The following is a 14,244-nucleotide window of genomic DNA, read 5'->3' on the forward strand; positions in this document are numbered from 1 at the left end:
CAATATTCTGAAGGTCCACAATTCCTGTGTTTACATATCCTTTAAAATGGTAAATAAAGTATAATATGCACATTTTATATATCACCTATGGAATTTGGTGTGGTACTTGGAGTTTGAGTCCTCTTGCTGCCTTTCAAAATGTAATTCATCCTTACTCCATTGACTTGCATTCTACTAAATGTTATGCTGATGCTTTCCTAGGTACTAAATCTAATGGAATACAAGTAACATTAGTATTTAAGATCAGCTGTGAGAGGAAAAGCACATTTTGCCTGAATTACTATTCACACGTAAGTTTTAAATGTATGTTTTAAACAGTAATATACTTGATACCGTTTTGTTTAATTCATTTAATTAACATTTGATGTTCGTCTCGTGTATCGTGCTGGCTTCCTACTACAAATATGTTTTCTTTAACTGCATTCTGTCAATGCAATGTGCATCATGTTCGTTATTTGCAATTTTGCCTATATTTTGCCTATTTTGTTAATTTTTGGATGATTGTTGGATGTAGTAGGTAAAAATGGATAGTTTATTGAATTCAATAAAAAAAAATCTTATAAGGTTGGTGGGATTTAAACAGTATAGATTTAATGAGTAATTAAGACATAAAGTGAGAAATACAGGAATTATGAATTCATGAACTATAGGTGAAAATATTACTGCGTATTACCTTTCTGTTCAGGCGGTGAACGTCGGATATAGGAGCCACTAGAGGCCGCTAGTAGGCGCGAAACAAATTGTGTTGAAATAGTAACAGTTAGGTGTAAGTCTCATGACGAGCGCGGACAAATACATGGTGTTAGTAATTGTAAATGAGGTAAGGTGAATGATGGAGTGACATGGCGTTTAGTTCAATTCTGTTGAAGGCAGTGGGGAAGGTTTTACAAATACGATTTGCCATATATATCCAGTTTAAGGAGAGTATGTAATATATACAACGAGAGCTATAGTTGTGGTACAACTGTATTTTGTTCTAAAATGTGTTTTTAAATGGGTAGAATTTTATATTCTGCATTTTGTTTTCTTTGTGTGTGTCAAGGATGAGAAATTTGGTAAAATTGTTGTTTTTTGATGTGTGTGAAGTGTACCGTACCCTAAAAAAAGTTTGCCTCACCTATTCAAAGAAATGGCATTCATTTGATTCTGTTCATAAGAGACAAATATTTCTAAGTTTAACAATCTAAAGCTGTTGTAACCAATATTCTATAGTTAGACAATCTGTTGGCAATTCATTAACATTTCAAATGCTGATGAGAACCAATTGATCCGGACTCGGTAATTCAGTCTATTCTGAATAAATAGACATGCATAAATGACAACTTTTGTACAGGGAGCAGTCCAATGCTGACATGACAGTAAACTTTCACCAATATCTGCTTTCAATGGTTAATCTCCAGCCTTCTCGTTTTGGATGAAAAAACATTCCAAAGGCTGCGCTGGATAAGCTGGCTCCATCTGTCCTTGGCCATGTGATGAGTGTTGGGCCGTAGAATAACATAACCCATTACATTTTAGTGTACATGGTAGTAAGCACAACTCAGCATTTTCATTGCTTGTCTATGTGCACTCAACGCTTAAAGTAGAATTTATATGTTTTAAAAAGTATTTTGTTTTCATAAGTAGAATATTTATTCACCACCACAATAAAGATGTGACATAAGTAATAGAAAGGAAGCCATTTGGAATGTGTATGCAGTGTATCAAGCATTAATACCTCTCAGCATTGTTTAGTTAACATTCTCTTCATCTGTGCTGCTTAAGGTTTCTGTTTTGCTATTTGTAGAAATGAATCCTCCTCCACATTCAGTGGGAAATGGACAGCATCCTGCAGACCACACAAGGCCATTTTTCTACATACAGCCGTCACAACCTTATTTCCCATACCAGTGGCACATGCAAAATCCCTATAATCCATATATGTGCTTTCCTGGTTCAGGTATGAGAAGTTGAAAAACTAAAATTAATACACCTGAGAACTAACTGTATGAAGAGACCAATATTGGAGCAGATTTACACTGTCCTTTCATTTGTAGTGGATGTTTATTTAAATATCCATTTAAAGCCTTTTATTATGTGCCCAGTTATTGACCAGACAATTCAGGATAGTGAATCCAGGTTATTTACCAAATATGGCTTCATAATTTTGGAATAAGTTATTTTATAATGAGGCATCAGTCATCTTTTATAGTCGTCTATGAAGAGACGTTGAAGGATTGGCTTTATGCAGTAGCAAAACAATTCCCTTCCCTCATTATCTTATCAATACATATTTACTATAGTTTCTCCCTCAGCCAGTCAAAACCATTCAAATATCTAAATATTCTAGGAAATATTACGTTTTTGGAAGGAGGGGTAAAGTGTGCTTTTTTTTTTTTTTTTTTTTTTAAGGTTACAATTATGGATATCAACATTTACCCCCCAACCCTTATGGGGAGCTTCCTGGATATATTGTCCCCCATGCTCAATTGCATCCAGCAGATTGTGGAAGAATGTTTACTCCCCACTTTCCTCCTACCATGGCTTATCATGCTAGACGATTTCGATATCAGCAGAACACCATGCATAGGGAGACGACCAGCTCTGAGGTGCAGACTGAACCCAATGGATTGTTAAACAACTCTGAGCATTCAGGCAGTACTGAAACATGCGATGCAGGTCAGGGACGGGGATCGGATTCTGGGTTGGGAACTAAAGAGACTAATTCCCCAAATTCTGCAATGCATTCTGAGGGTCAGAAGCAAAGTGGACAAGAAAAGGAGGCAAGTCTTGCAAAGTCCAGGGGTGCAACTCCAAATAGCTATGTCTTCCAGAAGGAGGAAGTGAGAATAGAATGTACGGACATACCAACAGCACTTAAGATTTTTAGGTCTCGTAAAACGACATCTGAATCTACCCAAAACAGGTCAAATGACCTGGTTCAGTGCGATGTTTGGTCTGTAAGTTCCACAGAAGGTGTTCTACCCCTTTATAGTTCTTCTATTCATGAAGGCAGTGCAGTGCCAAACACTGACTGTCCAGAGGAACATGAGCAATGTGTGCCTGTATTTCTGGCTGTATTACTCCTTGGAGCTCCGCCATCAGATAATGTTCCTACTCTTGCAGAGAAAAAGAGAAATGTTGCTCAAGGATGCGTAAGCAGACCTGAAAATGCATTACAACAGGGTCAGCTGGTTGAACAGGACAGCAGAACTGTCCCAAACAAACTTACTGATGAGAAAATTGTGGAAAGGAATGTGGGAGAAAAGGGAGGCTGTCGGATAAACCTGGTTCAAAATGTTTGCTGTGAAATACTCCAATTGCCAAATACAGTAGAACAGTTGGAAAGAGTTAATGAGTCTGTATGGTCAGTTGAGACATTGGCCCCTTACTTCCCTCCTGTTGGATCATTACTTCACCAAGGTGTTGAGTTGAACTGTAAAAGCATATCTAAAAATCCCTGTCTTGAGAAGATGACGGAAGTAGATAGAGGAGATGATGTAAATCAAGAACCGTCTCCTTCCCGTGATGAAGAGGTGCAGTTCAAAATTGTGAAGTTGCCCTTTGAGCAACGAATTGCAAGAGGAAAAGATCTGCAGCAACATGATGAATCCATATGGTCAGTGGAATCACTCCCTACATATGTCCCTGCTGCAAGCTGGCTTTCTGACTTTGGGAATTTATATTTTTGCAGCAAATTACCACAGGCAGCACAGCAACTTCAAAGTGCTCCCTGTGCCTCTGCAGATCACCTTTCCTCGAGAGAAAAACAGGTCTCGGAATGTGAAGATGCTTCTCATGGCTTCGTGTCCAGTTGTGCATACAAGGAAAGACGAAGGCAAAATAGAAAAGCAGTAGTTCGGGGTAATGCAGACGATGAAAAGATTTGTAAACGTTGTTTTAGTAAGAATGTGTCGGGCCCGAAAGAGGAATCGGGAATTAAAAATTGCACTCACTGTTTGTCAAAATTAAACTTGCATGATTATAAAAAGTTTAAGGCTGCAAAGGATACAGGAAAAAGCAGCAAAATGTCCTGTCCGACTCCAGCTGATCTCAATAAACAAACTTGTGAAGCCTGTAAATGTGCTTTAATAAAAGTTGTGAAGAAAAAGAAAGGTCCAGGATCCAAAATCAAGGACTATCGCAATGAAGAGAATCCAGGTGAGGAGACGACAGAGGATAAAGGTGATGTTTCAGAAATACCAAAAAAAAGCTGCACGTCTAGGAATGTTGCTTGTGTAAATAAGACAACCTATCAAATGAGACTGTCTGAGCCTTGCCCTGTTAGGCAGTTTCCAAAGAAAAAAGCAAAGAAACGCTCCTGTGATGGGACCAAGTGTGTGTCTCATCACGATGCCCAAGAACAAAGCCACCCCGATGTAGTTAAGGAATGTTATGAAGAGTGTGCAACCATGTTGAAACCAGACGCATATGAATGTCCAGAGAAAAAGAATGTTACAAAACAAATTAAAACGGGTAAGGATTACCAATTTTCACTTTCCTTTTAGTATATTGGATAAATGCATTGGGGAAATTTTCATCTGTTTTCATCATGTGTTTCTCTGAGGGCTTCTGTTGATAAGTTCACTCAAGATAGCCAGAGAAATGGATAATGAGAACCAGGGGAATGTTTCCTTGCATGTAGTATTTAATTGATTTTTAAAGTGAATATGCATTTGGGAAAGTAACTAAAAGTAGTAGTTAGAGTGGAAAACTACCTTATGTTAGGAGGGAGACATGTATTCGATCTCTCTGTCATTGTACATCTTTTTAATGGCAGTTTTTCATAAAGTATAAGGAACTACAAGGCAGTAGGTAATTCAATGTTACTGTAACATTTATTCAGCAGGTTTCATTACGACTTTATGGAGCAGTTGGTTAATTCAATAGGGTGATGCAAAACTTTTGGGTACAGCTGGAACTGTTAATCCCTTAAGATACACAAGGAATTGAGCGCTTGTTCAAATGGTTTCTTCCTAAAATTTGAGTAACTTTAGTATCGCAAGGAAACTGACAATTTGGATCACCAGATCCAACCTGTCCGTACATTAAAACTTGTTTTGTGCACCTCATTGTAAAAATAAGTTATCTGTGGGATGCGTATGTTCCTTGTACTTTAAAGAATTATCAAGTATGTCATCCCCCAGCCACAGTTGTAAAATCAAAATTACAGCCAACAGTGTTAAATTTGACCATGACATATCAACAGTATGTACAGAATAGCATTGACTAAAGTGGAAAATGTCAATGTTAAAATTGTAATTAGAGAAGTGATTCTCCAGATATATGCAAATGATGGATGAGCGGACAGAGTCATCTCCCGTATGTCCCCAATCTGATGGTCTCATTACTTTTATCCTAAATGTTAATACCAAGTTTCATGACAATTGGCTTACAAGTAAAATTGGAAATTGCTTATCAATTATTTATACAAAGCGTCTGTTGCCAGATGCTCTCAGGCTGAGCCATCCGAGTTAACATGAAGAATGTCTTTCTCTTGTAACAAAATTAATTGAAGGCTGTGCAATTTGCCTAGAAATTCCATGGAAAGAGAACATGGTGGCATACAATAAGGGAAGCTGGGACCATTATGGGGCCATACCGAGGAATTTTAATAATCAATGGAAATCGTACCCCCAGCCACGAAATACAGAACAAGGTGAGTGGGTCGTTTAAAGTATTGAAGATACTATCACCCTATGAAATTTAGAATTCTCATTCACTTTTAAATCTCTTTTTAGAGCAGTATCACTGGAAAAAGTTTCCCCGCAGGCCAGGTGTGTACCAGAGGCCTTGGAGAGATGAACGTGATGAAACTTACGAGGGGAAGTTTCCAAGACCACACCGAGGAAGAGGTTTGTATTTCCATTTGGGGAAGGAAGTTATGAAACCAGCTGTATATTCTGAAGAGAACCATTGGTATATAATTTTATAGGCAGCTTAAAGTGAGTAATATGCCTCAATTGTGCAGTGATTCTCTGGCATCTCCACACTGATGTGGTCTGCCCCTTCCAGAAAAGTTTAGGCACAAACATTGCCCCTAGGTTCTTAAGTGTAAAGCATTTGAAGAACTCTTTTTACAGTTTTCCTCCTAAATAAAGCTTATCTTTTTTTAGGATACATCAAAAGAAGAGGCACAAGATACTGAGTTCACTGTTGCACTTGTTAATAAAAATGACACTCGACTATAATGAACTACACAGAAATCACTAATTTTAATAAAATATTTATGAACACATTTCAGTTGCAGACTATTTTTCAGATTATTTGTCTTTGTAAGTGAAAAGGTTAACGTGGGATGTTTCAGGAAGATGTTTCAGTTGCTGGAATTGGCAAAGTGAGGTAAATAAATTGAACAGTCAGAATAAGGACTCTCTGTGGAATGCTGCTGATGACGATCCATTGTACTGGAATAAGAGCAAACTGTACGACACAAATATTCATTGCATATATTTAACCAGCAAGTGTCACTAGAACATTTGATTCTTGCTCTAGGGTACTAGTTACTAAGATATTTGGTCACTCTTTTGGTACCAGAGACCCATAAGAAAATATTGGTACTACAGATATTCTCCACAAGATGGCATTGTATCCATTGCACCGAATTTAAAAGTACAGCATTGTGTAAGGTTGTCTTCAAGATAAGAACAGTCACAATCCTGTGTTCTTAAGATGAACTTTGTTCTGCTGGTTGTAATTGAGATGATGTGTGATTTAACAGTTGATGAATGCCTTCCAAAGTTCTCAAATTGGAGGCAATTGCTAGCTTTGCAATTAAGTGTTTTCATGTCTAGCAAGTTGTGCTGTCCAGACCAATGTAAAACAAATTCTCTCTCTCTCTCTCTCTCTCTCTCTCTGTCTGTCTCTCTCTCTCTCTCTGACTGCTATAACCAGGGTCAATACGTTTTGTGTAGATCCATTTAAAAGAGAAACATTATGCTACTGTAACATGGTCCATTGTACACGGCATGCTTTTAATGATTTAAATGCACATCATTTTGATGGGCAATATTTAACACCAAAATCTAAAAATGTCTTGTAGTTTTTAAATGTAAATAAGTTTATTAAAGCAGAACATCTTATATTTTTTTTTTTTTTTTTTTATACAATTCACAGCTGTTCACTTGTGAAAACTTGGTTTTGTTGCATACACTTTATTCCATTCAGGTTCTTCTGAGAATATAACTAATTCTGTATATATTAATAGATATAAATAGATTTACTGCCTTGCTATACTACACTGTACCAATATTTCTTCTAATCAACTAACTATGCAGTAAGGAAAACATGAAGATATGATTTGCAAAGCATTTCCAACAGCCAATTTAGAATTATTTTCTTTGCATGTATTTTACAAGTTGATTTCAGGTTGGCATCACCGATCACAGTCTACATTACACTGATGCACTACTCTCACTAGTACAGTGCCTTGCATAAGTATTCACCCCCCCTTGGACTTTTCCACATTTTGTAGTGTTACAACCTGGAATTAAAATGGATTGGGATTTTTACCATTTGATTTACACAACATACTTAAGACTTTGAAGGTGCAAAATATATTTTTTTGTGACACAAAAGTTAATTAAACAAAAAAAAAAGACATTTGTTGGTTGCATAAGTATTCACCCCCCTGAGTCAATACTTGGTAGAAGCCCCTTTGGCAGCAATTACAGCTCCGAGTCTTTTTGGGTAAGTCTCTACCAGCTTTGCACATCTGGATCCTGCAATTTTTGCCCATTCTTCTTGGCAAAATTGCTCAAGCTCTGTCAAGTTGGATGGGGACCGTTGGTGAACAGCAATTTTCAAGTCTTGCCACAGATTCTCAATCGGATTGAGGTCTGGGCTTTGACCGGGCCATTCTAAGACATTCAGGTTCTTGTTTTTAAACCACTCCAGTGTAGCTTTGGCTGTGTGTTTAGGATCAGCGTCCTGCTGAAAGGTGAACCTCTGCCCCAGTCCCAGGTCTCTTGCAGACTGAAACAGGTTTTCCTCTAGAATTTCACTGTATTTGGCTCCATCCATCTTGCCCTCAATCCTGACCAGTTTCCCAGTCCCTGCCGATGAAAAGCATCCCCATAACATGATGCTGCCACCACCATGCTTCACCGTGGGGATGGTGTTCTCAGGGTGATGAGCAGTGTTGGCTTTGCGCCACATATAGCGTTTTGCGCTAAGGCCAGAAAGTTCAGTTTTGGTCTCATCAGACCAGAGAACTGTTTTCCACATTTTTGCTGTGTCTCCCACATGCCTTTTGGCAAAATCCAAACAGGATTTGATATGGTTTTTTTTCAGCAATGGCTTTCTTCTCGCCACTCTTCCATAAAGCCCACCTTTGTGGAGCGTCCGGGTTATAGTTGTCCCATGGATGGTTTCTCCCATCTCAGCTGTGGATCTCTCCAGCTCCTTCAGAGTTACCATTGGCCTCTTGGTTGCTTCTCTGACTAATGCCCTCCTTACCTGGTCACTGAGTTTTGATGGATGGCCTTCTCTAGGCAGAGTCGCGGTTGTGCCACATTCTTTCCATTTTTAAATAATGGATTTAACGGTGCTCCGGGGGATGGTCAAAGTTTGGGATATTTTTTTATAACCCAGCCCTGATTGGTGCTTCTCCAGAACTTTATCCCGGACTTGTTTTGATAGCTCCTTGGTCTTCATGATGCTGTTTGTTTAGATATGCTCTCTAACAAACTCTGGGGCCTTCCAGAAACAGGTGTATTTAATCTGAGATCATGTGACACTAATTGCACACAGGTGGACTCCATTCAACTAATTATGTGACTTCTGAAGGCAATTGGTTGCACCAGAGCTTATTTAGCGGTGTCGCAGCAAAGGGGGTGAATACTTATGCAATCAAGACTTTTCAGTTTTTTATTTGTAAATAATTTTGAATATGTAGATTTTTTCCCCACTTCGACATTATGGACTATTTTGTGTAGATCAGTGACAAAAGATCCTAATTAAATCCATTTTATTTCCAGGTTGTAACACTACAAAATGTGGAAAAGTCCAAGGGGGGTGAATACTTATGCAAGGCACTGTAAATGTCTTTGTTCCTAACACGTTTACTTGCTGAATCTCTTGCCTGCAACTTTGCTTTGTACCATGATGGCAATTCAACAAGCATGTCTGATTCTGATTCTCTTTGTTTCTGCTGAAGGGCTCTTGGCAAGTTTAATCACAATTGGACAAGCAGGCTCTAGGGATACAATCTGTACAGATGTAGGTATGACTTGAAAAAGAAGAGTTATTAACAAGAGGAGGCCATTTGTCCATCGAAACTTGTCCGGTACCTAGTAGCTGATTGATCTTGGAACGTTTCCCGTTTCAACAACATCAATTAGTCGTCCATTTCATACCCTCACCACTCGAAGTGTCTCCTCCTCTGTCCTAAGTCTCTCTGGTAATTTCTAGCTGTGTCATCTGATCCTGGTTTCTGTACTCTCCTTAAAGTATTGGTAGGATTAACTATGTGAACTCCTTTTTAAGACGTTAAAGACTTCATGCACCCCCCCCCCCCCCCCCCCAATCGTTCTTTATTGTAGGCTACTGTAAATGGATTTTGTTTTTTTCAGTTTATTTAACACCTTATCGTTTAAGCCCTGGAGTTAGTCTGGTTGCAGATCACCTGATCTGACTATTCTAACACATTTATTTAAAAAAAAAAGGTATATAAATGGTGGACATTTAACAAAATGTTTTTGGCTTCTTTTTAACCACTCGATCATTCATCCTCGACCATGACATGCTTGAGTGACTATGACTGAAGCATATACACTTAATCACCTAATTAGTGAGACAGTTGATTTGGACACTGGATATGGAGTGATTTCAGCTGTTGAATTGGCCACGAACTGGGAGACCAAGAGTCACAACACCTGCCCAAGATCGACAGATTATTTTGCAGCATCGTCGTGATGTCAATTGTTAATCAGCACAATAAAAAGTCACTGCACCTGCTCTAAAACAGAATTTGTAAATGTTCTATCACATCTAGTGAATTTTATCCAAATATAAGTGATGCGTTTCTTTTGATGTTCAGTATATAACCTCATCCTAACTTTCTTGGATTTGTACTCTCCACTTTTGGCGATATACCCCACTGTTCTGTTTGCCTTTTTGATTGCTTCCCCACACTGTCTGGTTGCTGACAGCAATTTAATCTATTCTTTCTTTTAGTGAGCTTGCTGCAGTTCCACACACACACACACACACACACCCCTCCATTTAGTATTTGGATCCTACATTTGTGTGACCGGTTTATAACACTGACATACACATTTCATTTGCCACATTTTTCCTTGGTCCTGTGTGTTGTCTAAATCTTTTTTTTAAATTTACTGTCTGTCAAGCTTTGCGTCATCTGCAAATTTGACAAGTTTGCTAATTATCACCTGATCTAAGTCATTGATGTAGATAAGAAACAACAGGGTTCCAAGCACGAAGCCCTGCGGCACCCCATTGAGTACATGGCCCCAGATAGAGGTTTCTCCACTTACAAATACATTCTGCTTCCTGTGTTTTAACCAGTTATGTATCCACTTGCATGAACTTCCATGTATTCCACCGGATTGTAGCTCTTTGTCAAAGGCTTTTTGGAAGTCCAAGTACCTGATGACGTAGGCTCTTTGTGTTTATTCTTGAAGTGACTCCTGCAAAGAAGTCTAGAAGATTTTTGCCCTTTTCTGAATCCCTGTGGGCCGTCTTCTATGATGCCGTTGCTATATTGATACACAGATAGTTTCCCTTTCATGATTGATTCTGTGATTTTACAAGGGGCTGATGGGTCTGTAGTTTCTGGTTCCGCTTTATCTCCCTTTTCAAATATTGGTACTACATTTGCATTGCACCAGTTGGTCGGGACATAGTCTGTCTTGATTGATTTGTCAAACATCTTTGCCAGCAGTTTTTTTTTGTTTTTTGTTTTTTTAAAAGAACTTGAGTATATACCCTGTGTACCATGGGATTTCTTAGACTTGTGAGCCCCCAGCCCTCTTAGTACTTTGGTTTGATTTATATTAATGCAGACTGATAGCCATCATATACATGCAATATATATATATAGTCTCTCAAAACAAACCCCTCTACCAGAAATGGTAGGAGGGGTTTAAATGGTGGGTTGCAGTCCCAAAATAAACAGTTTCACAAAAATAACAATTTGCAGTTCAAGCGCTCAGGGTGTTGAAGGTTGCTTGTGGTGCAGTGACAGTGCAAGTGATCCTGGGGGTGATACTGGCCTCCAAGCGACAACTTCCGATCTGCTACGTGTCTACAACACAACAAAACAAAAGCACAGTGCTCTAGCGCTTTAGTGTATCAGAGTAAGAGGCCATACTCGCGTAGCTGCTTCCCTTTTGTACTGCTAAACGACTCCTTGTGATCATTGCAGTGCCACACTCTATCCAGTCGCCGCATACAACACAGCTGATCATAATGGGCGTGGCGTGGCGTGGCACGCGAGGCATTTTGCCGCCTGTGTCACTGGTATTGCTTTCATATGGTGTTGGACAGATCAGCGTGGGATAATACTGATCAAATCGATTTTTCCTGACTGCCGCGCGGTACAGTCAGTGGATTAACCGATCACAGCCAAGTGCTGACAACACGTGCTTGCCAGGAAAACTCATGAATGAAACTGTTGTCTACGGAGGTGTCCAAGCACCCTGAAGTGTTTGATCACTCCCATATTTCATACAAGCAACACCGGTGCAAGAATTTTTGCCGCCCTCCCTTTTCACTGTGGGTTTTTTTTTTTTTTTTTTTTTTAATTGTGTGTGTGTGTATAATATATATTGTAATGAACTGCTGCGTTGGAAGTGAAACAAGACTCATGGAGACTAGATGGGATTCCAAATGTGGTGCTTTTAATTACTGCACTGAATAAAATAAAGCAAATCCATTTGGGCCAGAGTTCATGCCAAATCAATAAATAAAAATAACTCCCACGCTCTCTCTGCTCTTCCTCTCACTTTCTTCTCTTTCTTTCCTCCAACACTCTCACTCTCATTCTCTGTTCTTCCAGCTCACTCTGGGCTCTTTCACCACTTCACAGATAGGCACTTGCTTTCAGCCTTTAGCTCACACATTCTCCCGCCCGCGGCCCCCTCTACTTATAGCCTCATGGGGGGGGGGGGGGGGGGGGGTGACACCCACCACATACACACACTAATGGCGTGCCCCATACCCTTACAATACAAAGAACACTAAATGAGACACAACAAACAAGACACACTAGACAAAACAAAATGTCCAGGACAATGCCATCGCCAGGGTCATTACAATGTGTGTGTGTGTGTGTGTGTGTGTGTGTGTGTGTGTGTGTGTGTGTGTGTGTGTGTGTGTGTGTGTGTATATGTGTATATATATATATATATATATATATATATATATATATATATACACACACACACCCAACGTATAAACAAATTATTGTACACCAGATTTTTTTTTTTTTTTTTTTTACATCGTAACAAAACCATATACAACTATATACAATCATCACTGGTTACAAACGGTAGTGACATCTACTGTCAGCAATGACAATGTTTATGATCAATGGATTCTACCACTATGCATGAGCTTAGAGTTCTAAATGACAATTGACCCAGGATACGCTGGTTACTTCAAACACATCAGATTTTCATTGTACCTTATTTTTCCAGTACCGTATTGCATTCCTTAAGTACTATAAAACTGGCATCTGACATGTAGGTTAGTGATCATACAATCCTTGACTTAACAATTCATTTTAAATAATTAAAGAATCTTTACCAATGTGATATGAAAATGCTTAAATGGCACACAACCAGGGGAGCTGGAACTAGGGGTGCTGGGGGTGCAGCAAATGAAACCTAAGAATGCCCCGCCCCATTTGAATATGCAAGGAACTTCAGTGCGTCCTTTGCTTAGCAACGAGCCTGTTCCCAGGGGAGACAGGATTTCGCTTGACACGACACCGGCATGATCACTCCGCTCCCCCAGCGTTCCTGTACTTCCAGATTTAGAACTACACCACTGCTCATGATATGGTTCTGTAACATCAGCAATAAGTTTTGCAGAACAAGAAACAGTGATCTAAGATGTTGAACATTTTACAATTAAAGAAATGTGAAGTATAAAATGTAATTATGTACCGTTTTTGCCACCCTAGGTGGTGGCCTGTCTGCCTATATGGTTACGCCGGCCTTGCATACAAGGACAGGCAAGTCAGTACTTTATATATTACCCCTGATAAGCATCCTTCCTGTAGCCAATTTTATACTGTTATTGTCAGCAATGTCAGCAAAGTCACACGTGTCACTGGTTAAACGACAAGCGATCACTAATTCTAAATCTAACAACTATTTCTATATTCGTAGCCGACCACGACACTGTTTTTTTTTTTTCTTGGAGGATAAGGGCCTTCTAGCACTAACCAGATCTTTCCTTCCCTTAGCAGGTTCTTTAGATTCCTAGGATCCCCCACAACACAAACACAGAGGTAAGTATAATCAAAGTTACCATTTTTATTAGGTTAACAAGGCAAAAATAAATAGAGATTACTCAACAAGCAAATATATGCTAAAAGTTTTCTTTTTTTTTTTTAAATACTATTTAAAACAACATCCTTCACAAAAGTCTCTGCTTAACTGGTAGAATTGAGATCGTAGTATCATAAACGTGGATATGTCTATTAATGCTTCTGGTAGGGTTGTCGTCCGAGGGCGGAGTCATGGAGTGACGTCACCGAGGATGAAGGCCTCCTCTAGCATCCGAACTGAAGCTGGAGTGGGAGATCCCAGGTAACCTGAGAGGGGGCAAAATAGTAAAGACCTTCAGGGTCCGGCACATTCACAGGTAAGTGGGTTACTTATTATTTCACACACACTCCCAGTTAGGCTGGGTCACCTCACTGTCTTTAACCCGCATATATCTCCCTTGCTCTCCTTCAATACGGGCGCCACCCGTTGCTCCTCGTCTCTTACCCTATACCCAGGGATGATCTCCACTGCCGCTGATCACAGCTGAAGAAGCCTTATTTAACACACAAAAGGCTGGCTCAGCACAGAGTAAGTATTCTGTAATGGGGCTCAAACAGAAGGATTTAAAATGGAATAATAAAAATAAAAATATCACTTCCCTTATGTAGACGGACAGCCCCTGCTGCAGTCAGGTGATCCCAGTTGTCGCTATCACCTCACAACTCATTCCAAGCAGATACAAGATCAAATGGATGTAATCGGTAAGTACTTCAACCAGGCTGGTCAAACCACTTATCTGAACACCCAC

At 39.4% G+C, this 14,244-nt stretch overlaps 2 protein-coding genes across 8 annotated transcripts in view; both read left to right on the forward strand.

The window, feature by feature from the left end:
• The first annotated feature begins 204 nt into the window (after positions 1–204).
• Positions 205–13,787, forward strand: LOC131736969 (bucky ball-like). Of its 7 annotated transcripts, XM_059023088.1 has the most exons (7): positions 205–290; positions 1,787–1,939; positions 2,392–4,455; positions 5,498–5,638; positions 5,721–5,834; positions 13,412–13,456; positions 13,665–13,787. In XM_059023088.1, exons 2-6 carry the CDS (start codon positions 1,789–1,791, stop codon positions 13,429–13,431), a joined length of 2,490 nt encoding a protein of 829 aa, XP_058879071.1. In that variant the 5' UTR covers positions 205–290; positions 1,787–1,788; the 3' UTR covers positions 13,432–13,456; positions 13,665–13,787. The 7 variants fall into 7 exon arrangements, 5 of the variants coding, with proteins under 5 accessions (XP_058879071.1, XP_058879070.1, XP_058879069.1 ...); XR_009328566.1 differs by lacking the exon at positions 13,665–13,787 and having other exon boundaries at positions 5,726–5,834; positions 13,412–13,431; XR_009328565.1 differs by lacking the exons at positions 13,412–13,456; positions 13,665–13,787 and adding an exon at positions 6,096–6,217 and having other exon boundaries at positions 5,726–5,834.
• Positions 13,788–13,949: 162 nt separating this feature from the next.
• LOC117400531 (E3 ubiquitin-protein ligase RNF152-like) overlaps positions 13,950–14,244 on the forward strand; it is a 39,786-nt gene continuing 39,491 nt past the window's right edge. The window contains exons 1-2 of the mRNA XM_059023094.1: positions 13,950–14,024; positions 14,105–14,197. The gene's annotated coding sequence lies outside the window, so the exon portion shown is untranslated. The remainder of the gene's footprint in view (positions 14,025–14,104; positions 14,198–14,244) is intronic.

Source organism: Acipenser ruthenus, chromosome 4 (assembly GCF_902713425.1).
Source record: "Acipenser ruthenus chromosome 4, fAciRut3.2 maternal haplotype, whole genome shotgun sequence".
NCBI classification, from domain to species: domain Eukaryota; kingdom Metazoa; phylum Chordata; class Actinopteri; order Acipenseriformes; family Acipenseridae; genus Acipenser; species Acipenser ruthenus.

Coding starts and splice junctions, on each gene's coding strand:
- LOC131736969 (XM_059023087.1), top strand. CDS start 1,789: ATGAATCCTCCTCCACATTCAGTGGGAAATGGACAGCATCCTGCAGAC. Junction 1,940..2,391: donor TATGTGCTTTCCTGGTTCAG/GTATGAGAAGTT, acceptor TTTTTTTTTAAG/GTTACAATTATGGATATCAA. Junction 5,639..5,720: donor GCCACGAAATACAGAACAAG/GTGAGTGGGTCG, acceptor ATCTCTTTTTAG/AGCAGTATCACTGGAAAAAG.